The 20,946-nt window shown below is 39.8% G+C and overlaps 1 protein-coding gene across 4 annotated transcripts in view; it reads left to right on the top strand.

The window, feature by feature from the left end:
* Positions 1-20,946, top strand: part of osbpl3b (oxysterol binding protein-like 3b) — a 69,311-nt gene that overhangs the window by 28,057 nt on the left and 20,308 nt on the right. For all 4 annotated transcript variants that reach the window (XM_057339560.1, XM_057339559.1, XM_057339558.1 and 1 more), the window contains exons 2-10: positions 342-551; positions 6,362-6,478; positions 11,986-12,039; positions 17,670-17,783; positions 18,703-18,867; positions 19,116-19,227; positions 19,352-19,455; positions 20,007-20,099; positions 20,422-20,581. In XM_057339560.1, coding sequence (XP_057195543.1) covers positions 456-551; positions 6,362-6,478; positions 11,986-12,039; positions 17,670-17,783; positions 18,703-18,867; positions 19,116-19,227; positions 19,352-19,455; positions 20,007-20,099; positions 20,422-20,581 — 1,015 coding nt within the window. In that variant the 5' untranslated portion in view covers positions 342-455. The remainder of the gene's footprint in view (positions 1-341; positions 552-6,361; positions 6,479-11,985; positions 12,040-17,669; positions 17,784-18,702; positions 18,868-19,115; positions 19,228-19,351; positions 19,456-20,006; positions 20,100-20,421; positions 20,582-20,946) is intronic.

The following is a 20,946-nucleotide window of genomic DNA, read 5'->3' as shown; positions in this document are numbered from 1 at the left end:
CTAACAGACCGGATGTTAACTTAGGGCCAGTGCGTGCGGCCGATGAAACCGCCTATAAATGAAACCGTCTATGTTTTAGCCCCCACACTTTTGCTTTCATAGTTGGTAAAAGCTGAGTAGGAGAAGATCTTGTGGTGGACGTCTATGTTGAGTGATTCATGCTATGTCTGAGTAGGCTTCCTTCAACACAACCCTCAAAACTATGTCCGGCTGACCAAGCTCTTATGCTTTCAGATATCCTGTTGTGGGCGAGTGCTGTTCATTACCTGTATGGATGAAAGCCTGACATCATGTTGAGGTCTTCTAATCGAACCTTTCTCTCTATCATCATCTGTCCACAGGTTCAGACACTGCAGGGAGGAAGATACAAATGGAGACGCACAACTGCTGAGCTACTAGTTCTCCCTCGACCTTATTCCTATTACTGTCTCACTGCTGCTTACTGAAAACAGGAGATGAGCTCAGAGGAAAAAAGTTCCATCATGTCGCAGAAGATCTCGTCTCCATCGCACAGCAACAGCAGTTCCTCCTCCAAACATGACAGTAGACAGGTGAGTGTGTTGAGAGGTGAATGCATGTGCATTCACAGACAGTGAACTATTCTTTTTGCTTTAGGACAGGACAAAATGCACCAACGTAAAACATTTTGCATGTGAAATGTTACCGTTTGTTTTGAAGTTCTGCATGCTTCCATTCACAAGCATGTTTACACTTGTCTGTTCATTTCTCATGTGATGCCAAGTGTTAGCAGGTCCTTGCTTTTAAAGGGATAGTTCATCCAAAAATGAAAATTCTGTCATCAATTACTCACCCTCAGATTTTTCCGATGAACACAAAGGAAGATATTTGAAAGAATGTCAGTAACCAAACAAATCTCATCCCCCATTTACTTGCCAAAGTAGGGAAAATAAATACTATGGGAGTCAATGGGGGATGAGATCTGTTTGGTTACTGACATTCTTCCAAATATCTTCCTATGTGTTAAGCAGAACAAAAAAATGTATACACGTTTGGAACAATCTGAGGGTGAGTAATTGATGACAGAAATTTTCATTTTTGGGTGAACTATGCCTTTAAGGATGGATTTGAGCCATATCTAGCAAACACCCACAGAACTCTAGGATTGTTTTGCCAGCTTTTGCAACTGCAAGCACTAATATTCATCATTAATGTTAACATTTACTTTTAGTTCATTAGCACAAAGCAATTAACATTTTTTGTGTTAATTTAAAAAACAAAGAAGTTGATAAGAAAACTTTAATTACAGAACTGTACAGTAATACAGCATTTTGATAAAAATTAACTGTGCAAATTAAATGTCCACAAACACATTAGTGTTAATTACCCAAGTATTAGTTCAAAATTAAATATAGCTGAGACCTGAATGAGCAGGCTTGGGGATCGAAAATCAATTCCAATTCTGGAATCGGATTCTTGATATATAATAAAACATTTCAATTCCTTTGATCAATTCCTGTGTGCACATTTTCAGAAATGTGCATCTGTTATCTTGTGATCTGACTTGTGATATCAATAAAAGCCCTTATGAAAATGAACCATATTTTTACTATAGTAAGCATAGTTTAACTATGGTATTTGTAGTAAAGCACAGTAACCACAAATTTACCATAGTTTCACTATAGTAACCATAGTTTAAACATAATATTTGTAGTTGTATGGTAATACAAGTTGTAATAAATCTGACAAAACATGGTTGCTATATATATTTGCAAACCAGTCAATCACCAGGCTAAATTACCATACAGGTTAAAGCCACAATATGGACTATTTGGACCGCTAGAAGGCGCACTTTCTTAACAACAACAAAAGGCGAAGCTAAATGACGTTATGTAGGAGAGTGGAATTATGGGACATGTCGTTTTCACCATCCAGAGGCGTATGGAGATCGCCCATCATGTTCACGGACGAGATAATCAATTAATTTTATTTTATGTCATCGTAATGAATTAGCTTTTAAGAAACGTGGAATGTAATGCTACGTTAGCTCGCGACTGATATTGGACTTTGTTAATTGATTTGGTAGCGTAATGCTACACAGTTTTACGTGTTTAAAACAGTCATACAGTCATCGTTTAAACAGCATTTACAAGTAACGTTATTGGCTACATATTTCATAACTATATGCATTCATAACTATTCAGATAATCTGTGCATGAGTATTTCGTGTACAATAAAAAAAATGTGCTTACCTGTCTATTAAAACACATGCGAGAGCGGAGTCTCTGTCGAGTCCAAGTTGGTCGCGAAGCTCTCTCCGTTTAGAAAACGCTTTTATTAATATTAAAAAGTTTTATTTCTTCGTTTGTCCATAAGCCGGCTTGCCTCATTTGGCCTACGTTTACACTTTTTTGGGTTTCCTTTACTCTCCAAAGAGTAATCGTGATCCATAATAATAGAACAACAGATGCTGCATCCCAGATGCTGTATAACCACTTCCGCATTTGCGTGTTGCCGTAGTTTCTATAACCGGAAACTGAGGGTAGTGCGGAGCACCGGATATTAAGTCACTGATATGCGACAAATACAAGGGAGACAAGGGACGGGCCATTATTTTAAATAGGAATTTCTCTGGATTTGCACATTCTTGGGAACATTTGGGATAATGTAAGTACACAACTGCATGAAATATATCACACTGTGCAAGTGATTTTTGGATATTTCATAACAAAATTCTTCCATATTGTGGCTTTAATATCTAGATGTTTTACTTCATTTGATACAACTTGGGAATCAAACCTGGGAATCAATAAGACTCAGAATCGATAAGTAGAATCAGAATTGGAATTGATATAATTCAAACAATACCCAACCCTAAATGAGACCATTATTACAGTGTAATACAGTTTTTTGATGCTATAAAAAGTTTTTGAACAAAATGTCCCATGCTTCCTGTTCTCAAAAATATTTCCGTTGCAGTGTTCTCAAGGCAAATGAAACAATGTGCAACAGTTGAAATCAGTGGACTGTGCAAAATATATTTGGACTTGAACCAGAAATGTCTTAGTTACTCCTCCTCACTTTATCTCCATCAGTCCTATCACCTCCGTTCTGCTTAAATAAAGGATTAAACTCTTTTCTGTCTGTTAAATGACCATGGGAAATATGAGTATCACAGACTGGCATCATGATGGCCATTTACTGTTATTGTGGAACACTTCCTGTAGCTCTTATGTGAACTTATGTGAAACTAATCATTGTTTCTCCCGACTTAACTGCAAAACCTAACATATGTAAATATTTGTATGAATATTCTTTGAAAATTATTGTCATGGCTCTGCTTCCTTTAGTCATGTTTTTCTTGGTCCTGTAGCAGAGCCATGGCAAAGCCTTAGGTTATATGTGAGAAAGCCATGAGATGTTTGTTTTTTGACATCTCATGTGTTTTCTCATGTCTCGTCATTGGCCTCGCTCCTCTCGTTTCCTTGTTATCCTTCCCTGAGTGTTTTATTACCCACACCTGCCCTGTGTTAATTATCCCTTGTTTGTCTTTCCTATATACAGTATACCCTCTTGTTTCTTTGTCTTGTGTTGGTGGATTACATGTGGATGTTCGTGCTCGTGGTCCTGTGCTCGTGTTGCTTTGTGCGCTCGTGTCTTTGCCTGGTCTCTCCCTACGTTTGTATCTTAAGTGAGTTATGTTAGTTTTGCTTTAATTTCTGTTTTGCCCCATAGCGGGAAGTTTTTCTTTGCCCTTTGATAAGTCTTTTGTTTATAGTGTTTGTGTGTTACACTCCATCGTGGGTTTTTGTTTTGTCTTGTTATTTGTAATAAACTTCTCTGTTAACCCTTCAACTCTACTTGCCTGCATTTGGGTTCTTCCACGCACCGTCGTGACAATTATGAAAATTCTTTCATCATTTACTCACCCTCGTGTCATTCCAAACCTGTTTGACTTTCTTTGTTCTGAGGAACACAAAAGAAGATATTTTGAAGAACTTTGGTAACCAAACATTACTGGACCCCATTGACTTCCATTGTATGGACACGAAACCACTGAGACATTTCTCAAAATATCTTCTTTTGTGGAACACGGGCCAGCTCCTGTGCAGCACTCTGGCGTGCTCACATGTAAGACTAAGAAACATAGAAAACAATAAACACATAGATCAAGAGGACACACAAATAAATCCATAAAAGGAGGAGGAGATTATTACTATATTAAAAAGGGGTGGTGCAACCTCTCTGGTGTGAACATGGTTTGGTTCTTTATGACTTTATAACTATATCATGTGAAATATAATTACTCATACTGTGAAACAGATTTTGGGTTGTATCGCCCACCCCTACTGCAGTGGAGCTCCCCCACATGGTCTGCACCAGATTTGCCCATCCTTTCTGTGTGATGTTACAGTACGTCAGTTTTCCACAAATGCGTTTGCACGTTCCTGGACATTTCCGGAAATGCATTGTTTAAACTACTTTCCATTAAAGATCTATACATTTATTTATTTAGATTTGACGATATATTTTTTATTTTTTACAAAATCTTCTAAAAAAGGATGTCGAGTTTCTGTCTGTATGTATATATAAAACTGTGAGTGTTGCTCTGAGCATACGGAGGGCAGATGGACGTCCTTTTCCTCAGATGAACAGGCTGACCTATGAGACTCTAATCTCTAATCTCATCATTTGGAAGCATTATAAAGCTTATTTCTCCTAAGCAGAGATGTTTCTACATCCGGATGGCAGACGTTACTCTCAAAATCTGTTTTATGGAGTTATGTAGCATAGAGTCTATATTACTGCAGAAAAAAAGGGTTCAAATACAAGTGGTCTGGTGCCCACTTCATAGTGTGTACTAATAGGGACATCCCAGAGATGTCTCTAAAAGAGGAACTTTAACTGTGAGTGTTGCCAGTGAAAAATTTCAAGGATTTTGTGTGCTGTTGTACGAAGAGCACAATGCTAATATTGTCACAGTTTTCGGACAGAACCCAAGCGCAGGCAGATGGGGGTAACACAAAAAGGCTTTATTGATGCAAAACTGAAAATAAAAACCCACGATGGGGAAAAACACTCAAAACGAAACCAAACACTTCCTTCAGGGGAGGGGCAAAACAAAAGAAAGGTTAATAATAAACAATAATCACAAATGGTATCCAAGACAAGGCTAGGGAATACGGACGACAGGATCACTCACTGGATCAGTACACAGTGGCAAGACGAAAGTACAACAGACAAACCGGCACTGGACAGAGGGAAACTGGGACTAGATATAGGGGAATACTAAAGAGGGTGATGATCAGGGCCAGGTGGGAAGAATTAACACTAAAGGGAAGATGACACAGGGCAGGTAAAGGGAATGAACACTAAGCGGGGTAATGATGGGGAAACAAGGAGGCGGGGCCACAGCACGAGACAAGGAGACATGTGGCGTAATGTCAAAACATACAGCCACGTGTCTCCACACAAGACATAACACCCACACAAGACATGGTACTGTCACGACCCTGTCCACCAAACTAGAAGACTCTGGACAAGAGGGACAGGATCATGACAAATATCAATGTAAAATAAATGACGGTCTTGTGTAAGAGTGCGTCATACCTTCAGCATTTACAAATGACTGGATTCTCTGCCACACCAGCACCGCACATGCAGTTTCTAAAGCGAGAGAGTCTTGTTGAAATTTCTAGAAGAGGCTCTTTGAAATTTGATTTGCATGTAGAGTATCCTGCCTTTTCAAGTCACACTGTAAATTCATTATTGTCTTTTGCCACAATGCACGAAGAATTGTATATTGCATTTAGAAAATAAGAAACTATAAGCAGTGTTTTGTTTGTCAAATAGGCTTCTCCAAGTCATGTTTGAAGGTTATGTTTGCTTTGAGCTGTTGTCTAAGAGAGGCTGGATTCATTAGTCTCACTCTCTGATTCATGTTTGGCTTTTGTCCTTGGCTACAGAGATGTCTCTTTGAAAGTTGTCCTTGATGCAGTCGCTTGATGAGAGTTTGTTGAAGCACTGCAAATCTTGCCTCGAGGAAAAGATGCAGTTTGAAGAGAATAGATTCAATTCAATTCAATTTTATTTATATAGCACTTTTCACAATCTGCATTGTTCCTAAGCAGATTTACAGGAGAAAATAAGAAAAACACAGAAAAGGTATAAAAACAGTGCATGGTGTTTATAGAACAAGCAAGATCATTCTAATAAATAATATGTAACAAACATTTCTTTTTATTTCACAAAATTTTACCTCAACATTGAGTTTAACCTCAACATTCTGAGCACAATTTAAAGTTATTGTAAAATAGATGATCATCATTTCAGTTCATGTTTAGGAAAGTTTTGTATTTTTCAGTGTTTATTGAATTTCGTTGTGCTGTGCGTTTGTGTACAGGACAACTGGGAGATCGTGGAGGGCTTGCGTGGCGGTCTGTCAAATGTGCCGGAGCCAGAGAAGCAGACGGGCTACATGCTGAAGAAAAGAAAATGGCCTATGAAAGGTTGGCACAAGGTATGTGTGTCTGGAAAACGTCTTGGTTGTATGGATGTAACCTCGGTTCCCTGATGGAGGGAACGAGACGTTGTGTCGAACCGACAGAATGGGGTTTGTCTTGAGAACCTATCATCTTCTGAGTATTTAGAAAAGGCCAATGAAAATTGGCGAATGAAATTTGCATGCCGGGCTCCTCCCCGGATGTCCGGGTATAAGAGGGAAGCCGGCGTGCTCATTCATTCACCTTTGGTCTGAGGAGCCTAAAGCATCCTCCCCCGACCGCTGGGGTGGGCGGCCAGTGTTGTGGCATGAGGGACACAACGTCTCGTTCCCTCCATCAGGGAACCGAGGTTACATCCGTAACCAAGACGTTCCCTTTCTGTCGGTCTCTCGACGTTGTGTCGAACCGACAGAATGGGGTTCCTATGGAAAACGCCACAGCACTGAGCCGCGTCACAATCTCTGCGGAGCGACGTTGACTGGCCTGGGCGAGTCAGACGAACACGCTAACGCGAAATTATGACCCTCCAGTGGAGAGGAAGGGGGACCCAGAGCTTTACACAAAGTTGGGAAGCCCCTGTCACCGGCCGTCACGGGCGGAGGCCTAGTTCTCTAAATGGCGAGAAGCCGCCCGGCACCGTACGGGCCACTGGGTAAGCATCATTCCCCCCTGGGGGAAAAACGCTGCAGAGGCCACTACCTACCGTAGGGAGGAATTAGTGGAGACACCACATGGTCTCACCATCAGGGGAGAACTCATGGGAGGAATGTGCGGACTGCAGGAGTTAACCGCAAGGTGGGAGTCCACCTGGGGAGGTCATGGGTTGCCAAGGTGGGAACCATTCATGAGGATACATCAGACGGAACAGCCCACGGAGGGGGGGTTACCACGTCTGGAGCACTAGGTCCGGTTAGAGCCATGTGGGAGATAACTCAACTGTTCCCCGGCCTAAGGGGGCAGGGCTGCTCTGCCCAGCCTGTCCCCTGGAAGGGTGCTTAGTGATGGATGGAATGCCTGTTCTTTACCCGAGGGGAAAGAAGTGAGGCGGGATCGCCACTGCTCCCCCCGGAGGGGGAAGGGCTTCCGCAGGCGTATGCCCTACCGGCTGCCGGTCCCACACCTTGCCAGGATGCGGGCTGACACCGGTTCCGCGCGTAGGTATTAGAACCTCACGGAGTTGTTGGGCATAGCCCAACCCGCAGCTCTGCAGATGTCTGCCAGAGAGGCGCCCTGAGCCAGTGCCCATGAGGGGTGTGCCTCACTCCCAACGGGCAGGGGCGAATTGAGATCGGTATGCCCTAACGAGGGCATCCACGATCCAGTGCGCCAGCCTCTGTTTGGAGACAGCCCTCCCTTCTGCTGACCTCCGAAACAGACAAAGAGCTGCTCAGAGCTTCTGGGCTCTGCGTGCGGTCCAAGTAGAGGCGCCGTGCGCGTACTGGACACAACACGGATAGGTTGGGTCTTCCTCCCCGGTGGGGAGCGCCTGCAGGTTCACCACCTGGTCTCTCGGGAGAGTGGTGGGAACCTTGGGCACGTAGCCGGGGCGGGGTCTCAAGATAACGTGAGAATCCCGGCCCCGAGTTCTAGGCAATCTGTGGACACGGAGGGTGCTTGTAGATCCCCTACCCTCTTGGAGGTGAGCGCCATGCGGAAAGCCGTCTTTATCAAGACTGAGAAAGAGCGGCAACCCCGAGAGGCTCGAAGGGGGCGGGGCCTCTTGAGGCCCGCCACCTAGGTCGCAAGAGGGTACGGAGCGCGGATAAGGTGGTCACCCTCTCGCGCCCCTTAGGAACCTAATGACCAGGTCGTGCTGTCCCAGAGGCTACCCAGCACTTGGGTCATGATGAGCGGCCGTAGCGGCTACATACATTCCCAGTGTGGAGGGGGAGAGGTTACTCCCCAGTCTCTCTTGAGGAAGGGACAGCTCGTACCCGACCGAGCAACTCCGCGGGTCTTCTTGCCGAGAAGAGCCCCTGGACGAGAAGAGGCGCCACCTATGGGCGTATAGCCGCTACATGGTGCGCCACGGAACGGGGAGCAAACGAGGTGGTGGCTGAGTCCCGTGGGAACACAGCCACCCGTGACGCAACGTCTGAATCATCACTGCCCGCAGTGCGGGCAGGACGTTTCCACAACGTCTGCCCCAGCGTACTGGAAGCAGGCATCGTGTCCGTCCCCCTCCTCGATGAGTGTGTTGCACCCATGAGAACAGCGGGACATGCCACGCTGGAGAAATTTGCTCTTTTAGAAAGGAAATTTGCTCAAACACCTCCGGAACTGCCGAAACGCCCAGGGGAGAGTCACTGCAGGAAGGGACCGTCTGCTGTCCACGTCATAGATTCCTGCAGAAAAATGATCAACAAAGATCGTAGAGAAGCTCATCAGATGCGTAGGCTCTGAAGAACAAAAGGTGAATGAATGAGCACGCCGGCTTCCCTCTTATACCGGACATCCGGGGAGGAGCCCGGCATGCAAATTTCATTCGCCAATTTTCATTGGCCTTTTCTAAATACTCAGAAGATGATAGGTTCTCAAGACAAACCCCATTCTGTCGGTTCGACACAACGTCGAGAGACCGACAGAAAGGGAACAGCTTTCTATCAAATGCCTGACCGTGCTAATACAACAAAGACCCAACCGTGCTCCAACATCACGTTCTGTCTATGAAAAAGAACAGTTCACCCAAAAATGAAAATTCTGTCATCATTTACTCACCCTCAAGTTCCAAATCTGTATAAATGTATTTGGTGTGATGAACACAAAAGAGGATATTTGGAAGAATGCTTGTACCCAAACAGTTCCTGGTCACCATTGACTACCATAGTAGGAAAAATTGCTTTATAAATGTCTTTGTTCTGTTGAACACAAAATAAAATATGTTGAAGAATGTAGTAAAGCAAACAGTTCTGGGGCACTTTTGACTACCACTGTCATTTTTCCTAAGATGGTTGTCAATGGTGGCCATGAACTGTTTCGAGGGTGAGTACTGTTTCTTTTTTTTTGGGTGAACTGTCCCTGTAACTTGGACACGATTTGCTGGTATGTTTTAGAATTGCAGTCATCAGTAATAAATTCTACATGATACAAGAAGTGTAGAAAAACAGGCACCCTGGTTATTTAACTTAGTTTTTTTTTAGTTTCTTTTATTTATATAGCACAATACAACAACGATCGTTGAACCATTGTGCTTTACAAAAGTTTGTCAAATATAAATAGTAAAAACAAAACAGAATGACATGTAACAAGAGATAAAACGCATACAAATACAGCACACTCTGGATGACTCGCATGCTATAGGCTTTTTCTAAAAGGTGGGTCTTAAGTTTTATTTTAAACAGAGATTCTGCAGTAATCAACCTAATGGATAAAGATAAAAGCTTAGATAAAGATGGCAAATTTTATTTTATGAAAATTAAAATAATTGTTTACTGTTTGAAAAGAAATAATTGGTTAAAATATTTAGGCATAACTTTAACAAAAGACATATCAAAACTTTATGAAAACAATTATGGACCTATCTGCAAAGAGGTTAAATCTGACATTACTAAATGGAATTTGCTTCCACTAGATATGAGTAGTCGCATAGAAATAATTAAAATGAATGTGTTACCACGGTTACTTTATCTTTTCCAATCCTTGCCGCTAGACATACCACAAAAACAATTTAATGAATGGGATGCGATGATCTCAAGGTTTGTCTGGAATGGCCGGAGACCAAGAATAAGGTTTAAGACACTGCAGTTGGCAAAAGAGAAAGGGGGGCAGGCCCTACCTTGCTTTCAGGATTATTTCTATGCTGCACAACTGAAACCCTTGATATGTTGGTGTATACCAAGCTATGAGTCTAGATGGAAAACTCTGGAAATTACACAGATGGCTACTCCTCAGCAATCATTACTTGGAAATAGAAATCTAGCTGAGAGGAATTATGGGAAATTGAACGTCTGGACAGTATTTTCAGTCAAGCTATGGTTTAGAGTCCTGAGGAAACTACAATTAGAAAATCAGACAGGGCCACTGAAGTGGATAGCATACGACCCAGATTTTGAACCCTCTAGGCAGGATGCAAGATTTAAATATTGGGCGCAGAGGGGAATCACTTCGTATTGCTCGATCACCTCTAACGGAAATTTACTGAGTTATCAGGCATTGTCAGAGACATTTGGATTGGAAAAGCAAGATTTTTATAGATACCTACAAGTTAGGGACTATTTCAACAAAAAAGTAAAAAGTACAGAAATATATGCTGATAACCTGATCACAGCATTTACTAACGCATATACAAATGGGGTAAATAAGAAATTCATATTGAAATTATATGGATATATACAAATTAGTAAAAAGCATACCTCAAATTATGTAAAACAAAAGTGGGAGAAAGAATCTGAGTCACAAATAACTGACAAAAAGACTGGAAAGATATCTGTGCTACACAGGCAAGCATAACAAATTCTAGATCTTGGCGAGAGTTTGGATGGAAGAATGTAATACGATTTTTTATAACTCCCAGGTTAACAGCAATACGAACAGGTGAACAGAGTCTGGGCCTATGCTGGAGACAATGTGGAACACGAATGGCTAACCATTTTCATATTTTCTGGGCTTGCTCAAGAATACAAACTTATTGGCATGAATTAGCATTAGAAACTGGAAAAATAATAGGAGAGGAGTTGGATTTTTCATTTGTCACTCTGTACCTAGGAAAAATACCTGAAACTATTTCGGATAGTGATAAATATCTGTTAAAAATACTTTTAGCAAGCAGCCGGAAAGCCATAACCCGTAAATGGTTCCAGAGAGACCCTCCAACAAGGGATCAATGGAGGGAAATTGTAAATGAAATATATAATATGGAGAGGCTTACATTTATGGTGAGACATAAATTGGACAAATGATTGAATATTGGGTTAACTGTTTTAACTTTGTGGTGCCCATGGTGACCTTCTGTTCTTTGTTTAAAAAAAAAAAAAAGAAATAATTGGATAAATTGGTAGAAGTGATTCGTAGGATTGTGTGTCATAGCAGCACATGTTGACCTCCCTGCCTGTCTGCATCATACATCAGAGACTGTGGCTGGACTCTGGGGATTCAGCTAATTGAAGTGCATGATGAACGATCTTCCTGTGCAGTGACATTACATTTCTGTGTTGAATTAACACACACTGACACTTGAGCACACACAAACACATCCTCACACACATGCTCTGTCTGACTGTGAATAAATGATGGCAGAATTTTTATTTTTGGGTGAACAATCACTTTAAACACCATCGAGGGTACCCCCTTAAAAACTAGGTAGCTACACCACACTACACTACAGCTATATCACTGCTTGTTGGAAACGACAGCAGGTAATTGGGTCCACAGAAAAAGTGAATACAAGAATAGCAAGAAAAGTGTTATAGCGATCTCATACATCAAATATGTGTTAGCATCTGCTGAGAGGTCATTCATCATTTACAAAATAAATCTGACCCAGGTTTCTCTTTTGTCCTTTCCACTTTGTTTCCTCTCCTCACAGAGGTTCTTCTACTTAGACAAGGGCATTCTGAAGTATTCCAAATGCCAAGCGGATGTGAGTATGAAAGTATACAACACACAAGCACACGGTCACTCACTCAATCTTACCACATCACTCAGGACATTTAGTGGTTAGTGCTCCATCATGTAAGTTCTGACAGAGTTCCTCCACTCGTCTCTCATTAGATGTCTCATCCTGCAGCTGTGGGAACTCTAGATCAATGCACGTCCCCCAGGGTTTGAGAATATTGTGTGGAGCTGATAGTCAGCAAATATAAAGGCATAAATCAGAAACTACGATAAGACACTTATAGTAAGAGCATTTCATTATGATGGAGGTGCATATTTAACATTTCATACATCATGCTAAAGTGCATTGTGCGATTTTTTTACTTAATTTATTTATATTGAGATATACAGCCGTGGAAAAAATTAAGAGACCATTTCAAAATAATTTTCAGTTTTTCTGATATTTTTATTATTTCATTCTGTGAACAACTGAAAATATTTCTCCAGTCTTGTATAAAGTACTTGAAAGCAATACTAGAGTAAAACTACAAGTATCTTACCAGAAAATGACTTTGGTAGAAGTTAAAGTCACCCTTTAAAATATTACTTGAGTAAAAGTCTTAAAGTACCTGACATTTAGTGTACTTAAGTATCAAAAGTAATTGTCTGATATAAAATGTACTTAAGTATTAAAAGTAAAAGTAAAGGTATTTAAAAAAAGTGAACGGTTAGAATTTTGAGGTAATTAAATCAAAGCAAATCTCAAGTTCAACAAAATGCATGGTGCTTTTGAAGACTTGAGTAATCCTGAACGCTCCTCTGTAACCTGCCATTAATTAGCCTAATGTGGTCTAAAAAAAAAATCCCTCCACCGGTGTAATGCTAATTTACCTAGAAAATATTCGGCCGCCACTTAGGCTATACCAGAAACCGTTATTAACCATTTCAGTATTATGTGTTGAATTAATTCGGAGGGAAAATCATTGGTGTTGTTAAATATCTGCACATTGGCAGAAAAGTTAACTAGCACACATTAGCCTGGCCATCATGTTAGCCAGATATCTGAACAGGCTTATGATAACTAATTCATGTTACATAACATTGACATTATGGCTTCATTGAATGAAAATTAATTTAACCTACCTCGATGTGCTTCTTCAGGTTGGACGGGGAGTTTTTTAATGCCAATATTTCAGTGACTCTCGGTAGGCATACCAGGTTTCCATCCAAAGTTGCGAATTTAGCTTATGCGCAAAATTGGAATATTGCATAAAACATTTGCGAATAAGCACCGTTTCCATCCAACTAGTCAACTAGTCACTTCCTAATAAACTGGCACTAAATATCAGTAAGAAAAGTAAGAGAAGCCACTGAATATAATAGTTTTCATATATAATAATACTTGCGCAAGCAGACGATTAGGAAACTCAATAAATGCGGTGCTTTTGTGGATGCCTGCTGTTCGGGAAACACAGTCGTGTCAGTTCTAAGAGGCAATTACAGAAATACTTGACGACTTTGCTCAGGGTTTAAGAATGACCATCACAACATTTCTCATGCTGTGTCACAAGATCATTACTCTGGTTAGTCAGGTTACACCGGCCGTCTCATAGTGCAGTTACGTGACTTTGGAGGAATTTATTCAGCAAATGCGTTTCCATCTCCCATTATTCGCATTAACCCTTTTTCACAAAAATGAAAAACTACGGAGCCCCTTTAGGGACATGGGGTGGAAAAAATATGAGAGGGAAGAGAAAATATTTTTTTAAAGGTTTTGCGTTGTCTCACAAAACTTTTGCGTTATCTCGCAAAACATTGCGTTCCCTCGCAAAACTTTTGCGTTCTCTTGCAAACATGTTTGCGTTATCTCGCAAAACTTTTGCGTTCTGTCGCAAACATATTTGCGTTATCTCTCAAAACTTTTGCGTTCCCTCGCAAACACTTTTGCGTTATCTCGCAAAACATTTTGCGAGTTCTGACAAACACTTCATGTTTAATGTCCTGCTGGCAGAATTTAAGACTAGCTCCGTACATAAACATTGGTCTATAGTCGCAGTTTCCCGGACCAATAACTCGTGAGCTAAACGTTCTTATAACACAAATGACACCTCATTCTATGTAACGTAAACAATGAATTTTAACTTAATTTTCCACAAATCGAGCCTTGTATTGATCTCAGGCGAGAGCCGGCTGAGACAAGACCGAAGGGATCGTCTGTAAAGTGCAAAACCCGAAGATCATTAGGCTACGAAAAATAGTCATTAACTTCAGTGTTACATACTGTAGTATAACTAAAACCAGTATAAATTCAGCAGGAGAGCATGAATGTGTAAACTGAATTTGGTGAGACCACAGTGTGTAACATTTAAGTTATTAATGACTATTTTTGTAGTAACGCTTTTCGGATTTACAGTCACTTTGCAGACGGTTTCTTTGGACTTGTCCATGTCGCCTGCTCATATAGAGATCAATTTATATTCTCGTTTTGAGGAAGACTAGGTTGTAGATCATTGTCTAAGGAATTATGTGTTATTTGTGTTATAATAACGTTTAGCTCACAAGTTATTGGTCTGGGAATCTACTCTGAACCGCTCCATTGTTAATGTACGGAGCGGGACAACAGGATTTTTGAATGTTTTGCGAGATAACGCAAATATGTTTGCGAGAGAACGCAAAAGTTTTGCGAGATAACGCAAATATGTTTGCGAGAGAACGCAAAAGTTTTGCGAGGGAAAGCAATGTTTCTCGGGGGACCGCAAAACTTTTGCGAGATAACGCAAAAGCTTTAAAAAATATTTTTCTCTTCCCTTTCATACTTTTTCCACCCCATGTCTCTAAAAGGGCTCCGTAAAAAACCACCTCAAGCGAGCGTAAATTAAGGGTTTTTAATTTGAAATTTGCCGTTTCCATCACTCGTTTCTGATGCGAAACTTCAAAATGCGAATAAAACCAGAGTGATGGAAACCCGCACTTAATCCGGTAGGAAGAATTTTTCACTCCAATGTACGAAAATATTTCTTGCAAATACGGCCACGGGTGTGTAACGTTATCTTCGTCACCACCACGGAGTTCACCAAGTTCGCCAAGTCGAGATGCTCGTCATCTGGTACCGGAGTGGTAACGTTAGCAGCAGAGCCTGCAGCAGGTGCTTCCATGATGGCATCAATAATGTGATATGCCCGGACAAGCAGGACTTCTTCTTCTTCGTGCTTGGCGGTTGACATGACAACAAACAGGCATTACGTCACCAACTCAAATTTCTTCTGAAAATTCTTTAATTTGTAGTAACGAGTAACGAAGATGGTTAGGAGAAATGTATCGGAGTAAAAGTACACATTTTATTTAGGAAATGTAGTGGAGTAAAAGGGAAAGTTGTCAGAAATATAAATAACGAAGTAAAGTACAGATATGTGAAAATTCTACTTAAGTACAGTAACGAAGTATTTGTACTTCGTTACATTACAACACTGTATTTCTCCCATATTTCGAATAAAAATGTTGTTTCTATTTGCAGTTATTTGCAGAAAATGAAAACCGAGATGCTCTGTATTTTTTCAGACCTCAAATATTGCAAAGTAAACAAGCTCATATGCAGTATTAATAAATACATCAGTTATATGTATTTATGGAAAAAAAAAGATTTTTATCACAGTTTTCATGTGTCTTGTCATGCTGTCAGTCTTTCACATTGCTGTTGAATGACTTTATCAGTCCTGAGGTTTGATTTTGTTGAAATTCAACAGACACTGGACTGGAATGGCCACAATACATCTAGAAATGCTGATTAAATGAAAACTTGCTCTCTTAATTTTTTCAGGATTGTTTTGTAAACCTGTTTGGATACACCGAATTTTGAATACAAAATTTGTATTACACCATGTCTACACTGGACACGACCAGCACGATGCAACACGACAAAAGACGTTAGAAACGCATTAGAACCCATTATAATTTTCAATTTTGTCCACACTTGACACGCCGGTCGCGTCAGGTGTAGACACGGTGTTATATATTATAATTTTTTGTACTGTATATTAATACATTTATATTACATATTATTATGTACAGTATTTCATACTTATTTACAGAGGTGGGTAGAGTAGCCAAAATCTTTACTCAAGTAAAAGTACAAGTAACTAGAGAAATTGTTACTCAAGTAAAAGTAAAAGTCACTATTTTAAAATTTACTTGAGTAAAAGTAAAAAAGTATGCAATGAAAAAACTACTCAAGTAGCTATTTACTTAGTTACTTTGTATCTGATTATATAGGCCTACGACATAAAATTAATATTAACGCCAATATTTTAATATTACATTTTAATCAATATTTTTAATTATCATAAGCAGATATCTTTGCAATATACTAGAGAGACTAAAGAATAGACAAACACAGAAGAGACAAGCATTTCTGTAAATTTCATCTAGTCCTGATGTCAATGTAGTTATTTAGAATAATAGACCATGTCAAACTAAAGCATTAACTAAACTCAGAGCATTTCCTAAGATGATCTAGAACATCTGCAGTGCTCTCTTAAATGAAATACACATTTTTGAACAAAGCTCATTTTTTCTCGTGTTGTGTCACGTGTGTGTTGTGAAACGCTCTTACTTGTAAACAAACAGTAAACAGTGAACCACATGCCCATCAACAAGTTTTCTTCCTTCTGTTCTTCAAATGTATATTTCTGCAAGCCTACGTTTCTGTGTCTGACAGGTAACGCGCATGTTGCGGTGTCTGACGAACAGGTCGCGCGGGTGCGCGCATATGGCGGGCATTTATCATTGCTGGCAAACAATATGACACATTTGCAGTTTTGATTGTATAGATATAGATTTATATCCACTTCATCCAACGCTCTTTGTGTTCTGCGTGTTCTTAATTTTCGCGCTACGAGGAGTGAGTAATCCTGCTTTAGATGATTCAGATCGTGCTGCGAACTGAACAAATCATTTGAACTGATTCATTAGCCTATTCAATTGGTTTTGCCCATTGTTCAATTAATGCTTTCAAAAGAATCGACTCAAAAGAATCGATCACTCGGGAATGCACGTAAAAAGAGACAACAACCTTGAAATAAACAACGCGTTTTAAAAAGCATATTTTAAAATGAAGGAACGAAGGAACGTCACGCAATGTAAGTTATGTAACGAAGTAAAAGTACAGATTTTCTATTAGAAATTTACTCAAGTAAGAGTAAAAGTACACACTTTTAATTTTACTTAAAAAGTACATATTTTCCAAAATGTTACTCAAGTAAATGTAACGAAGTAAATGTAGCGCGTTACTACCCACCTCTGCTTATTTACTTCTTATTGCAAAATGTTATGTTTTTCATTTAGAATTTACACACTGTGCTTTTATTGATTTATTTATTTGTTTTTTGGACAGTAGTTAAATGAGCCTGTGAGAATGGACTATTCACAAAGCCATCTGTTTAGTAAAATTAGCCAAAGGCCTCCCAAATGTTAGTTGTGGAGGCTTTCTGAAAAAATAGCATTAAAAGAAAGTGCATCCTAAATCAGTGAAATCTTGTTTCACTTCATTCGTATCCAATCTAGAAACATGTTTGCTCAGTAGTAATTTGAGTGCATTGCAACAAGGTAACATCTGTTGTATTTATATACGAGTTAGCGTTGACATTTATAGATCAGACCTTCTGCCTGTGCTGTCTGCAGATCGAGAAAGGAAAGCTCCACGGCTGCATTGATGTGGGGCTGTCCGTCATGGCCATTAAGAAGAAAGCCAAGTGCATTGATCTGGATGCCGAAGAAAACATTTATCACCTAAAGGTATCACAACTATTAGAGTAGTAGACTGACCTCACAGCGTTCTGCGGGGTAAAGAAGAGCATTAGTGGAGATTGCTGCATAACTCATTTGGTTGTACTTTTACTGGAAGTACGTGTATTATGATGATACAGTAGATTCACCGAACTATAGGGAACTATGATGACATACTGAGATTTGTGGCTACTGTATATGATATGAGTATATCAGTTTTCTAATTTATCTATTTGCGACAATGCACACCGTGGATACCTATACAATTTTTATTTCCAATGAATATAATGCTTGTCATACAAAAATGGTTATTTATTATACTAAACTGACTTTCATTTCATGCACCATCGTGGAAGTAGACTTAATTTTCCAGAATGCACATATTTACCTCTTAATTTTAAACTTAAATTTTGTCATTTTAATTTACCTGAAAACAATGTGCTGAAAGTTAAACGGTTTTGGACAGTTAAGGGTAATATATCTAATCAGAGAAAATGTATTCTACGTGTCTAGAAAAATAATTATTAATAATCAAAATGATTTACATATTGTAAGTTTTGTTGTATTATATTTTTAATTTCTATGTTGTGTGACTGGGTTTCATTTTTAACTGCAGTAAGTGAGGTGTGGGCAACAGATTCGGATTCCAACTCGTGTATGAAATGCAGCCAATTCTTCTGGTGGTGCTCTTGTTCACTGATGTCTGTTTTCATGTTCAAAGCTATTTACAGATCATTCGTCAGTTTAATATTAGAGAGCTTTAGGAGAGATTGACTCTGAAGCAGCAGATCATCTTAACATTTGCAGGACAAAATAGGTTTTGTTTGCCTTCATTTTTTACCTGTGAGGTTTGACGCATCAAGACCAACAGTTTTTAAAGCCTGAATAAGTGTCTGCATCTTTAATTTTCATCTCCTTGTGCTTCCAGATCAAGTCCCAGGAGTTGTTTGATGAATGGGTCTCTAAGCTCCGTCACCACAGACTATACAGGCAGAATGAGATTGCCATGTTCCCTCATGAGAAAACGGTCTTCCATCCTCATTACTCCCCCACCTCGTCCCCTACCACACCTGAGACTCAGTCTATCAGAAAGGTACCGGCACGACCATCTGAGGGTTAAGACAGATGTCAGACAGAGAACAATTACCAGTTAATGCACTTTATGGGTTAAATACTGGACAATACAAACAAAATGAGTGTTTATATAAAAGACAGCAGCAAAAACACCAGTTTTAGTTTTTCACCTTAAATAAAAAAACAATGTATAATACAAAAAATACAAAATGTATTTAAACTGCACTGACTCATTCTGACTTTCTATATCTCTCTCTCTCAATTTAGCGGGCCTCTCTCGCGAGACAGTCCTCCTTTCATTCGCCTGTATCTTTTACAAGTCAGGCCAAGGTGACCGCTTGGCTGCAGTCTTCAGAAGACATGGACAGGTGCACCAAAGGTACACACACACATTCATGAATCCTACTCACACTGAAAATGCTGATGACTGCAGCTTCTCACATCACACTGCTCTCTCTCTCTCTCTCTCTCTCTCTCTCTCTCTCTCTCTCTCTCTCTCTCAGAGCTCTCTGTATGTGAGGCTCAGCTTCTCGAGCTGAATCACTTGTTAAGAAGCATGGAGGTGTTACACCGCACCTATTCTGCTCCAGCCATCAACGCTCTGCAGGTTAAATGTCATTCACAAAAAATGGCTCAAAAAACTGTATTTTATTATACCAGTCAAATTTAAAAATGTGTTTTAGTTGTTATGATGTTTACAAATGGATAGATGTTTTAGTAAAAGTATTATTTTCTATGAAGTTTATTTCTACTAACGTTATAAAATGTTTAATGGAAAAGCTTTCACTGACGTCTCAAAAGGCCGTTCGTAGTACCCTGGGCGGCAGTCCTGCTGTGCGTCTGTTTTTTATTGCCTGGAGTTTCTCTGTTGATAGCACAATATCAGAAAAATAGCCACGAGGAGTTTTGTAGTCGTGGGTCGAATTACTTCACATAACCGCTGGAACAGATGACACATTATTCCGTAAACTGTGGTCTCATCTGAATAACAAGTGCTGTCCTTAAGCTGCACTGAATTACAATTATGTCTCCGTATTTGTTAAGTACAATTATGTCTCTCTTTTTATGTTATGTAGAAAGCCATCCTGCTGAAAGGTTTGTAATCAATCTTGGAAGGTGATGATTCTGTAAAATTAAACAGTGTTTTGTTTTGTGCAGGCTTCAACGTACGACAGCCCTAAAAAAGAGAAACGACATCCACGAAAATGGCGTCCCAAGAGTTATGGGAAAGACAACAAAACAACCCTACAAGTTAGTGATTTATGTTAATGCATGACTGTCAGACCTGGTATTAACAAACACAGTCTTTCTACAGCTTTGAAAGCAACTGATGACCACTCAAAATAACTCTAAAGATTTCTAGGGAGGCATTTTATTGTTCTAATAAGAAATGACCCGCTAATCAGTATTATATAAATAAATTGTATGATGACAATAAAACCTTCAAACAGCATATCATATACTGTAATAATGCAAAGGATCATAAACTATTACTGCATGCACCAGATATTTCATATATACTGTAATCTAATCTGCCTCATGTCTCCTATTCTCTTCCTCCTGTTGTTATTAGGTTCCAAGCTGTATCTCTGCAGGGTCTATGCGTCTCCACGCGTCCAATCCTAACCTCTCTTCGGTCGAGCTGACCAATGAGAAGAGTTACCACGAGCCACTGGATCTACCTATAGACGTATCCAAACTCCAGGAAGACTTCTGCCGCGTCGCCAACAACTGTAAGCGCAGATCCAGTCAAGTAGTCTTAGAAAATAAAGGCAACATATTTTTGTAGGTTGAGAAATCTAAAAGCAGCAGGACAGTCTGTGGCCCTTCAGGAATAGATCTGCAATAGAGCATGAAATGATCCATCTGTTTTCAGTATAAATTAAGAGTGAAGTGTGTATTTTTTTTCGTTACAGGTCAGATCGGTTTACATTATAACTGTGCTTTAAAATCTAGTTACACACTCTAGTTTTTTTTAGGAGATACCTGTGGGATGTCCTGTTCTGTTAGTTTTAAATACTAATAGAATTTGTGATGTTAAAGGGGTCATATGGCGCGAATACGTTTTTCTGTGTCTTTGGTGTGTTATAAGTTGCCC

The sequence above is a fragment of the Triplophysa rosa genome, linkage group LG8 (assembly GCF_024868665.1).
Source record: "Triplophysa rosa linkage group LG8, Trosa_1v2, whole genome shotgun sequence".
Classification (NCBI taxonomy): domain Eukaryota; kingdom Metazoa; phylum Chordata; class Actinopteri; order Cypriniformes; family Nemacheilidae; genus Triplophysa; species Triplophysa rosa.
This window is presented reverse-complemented; position numbering and strand designations above follow the sequence as displayed.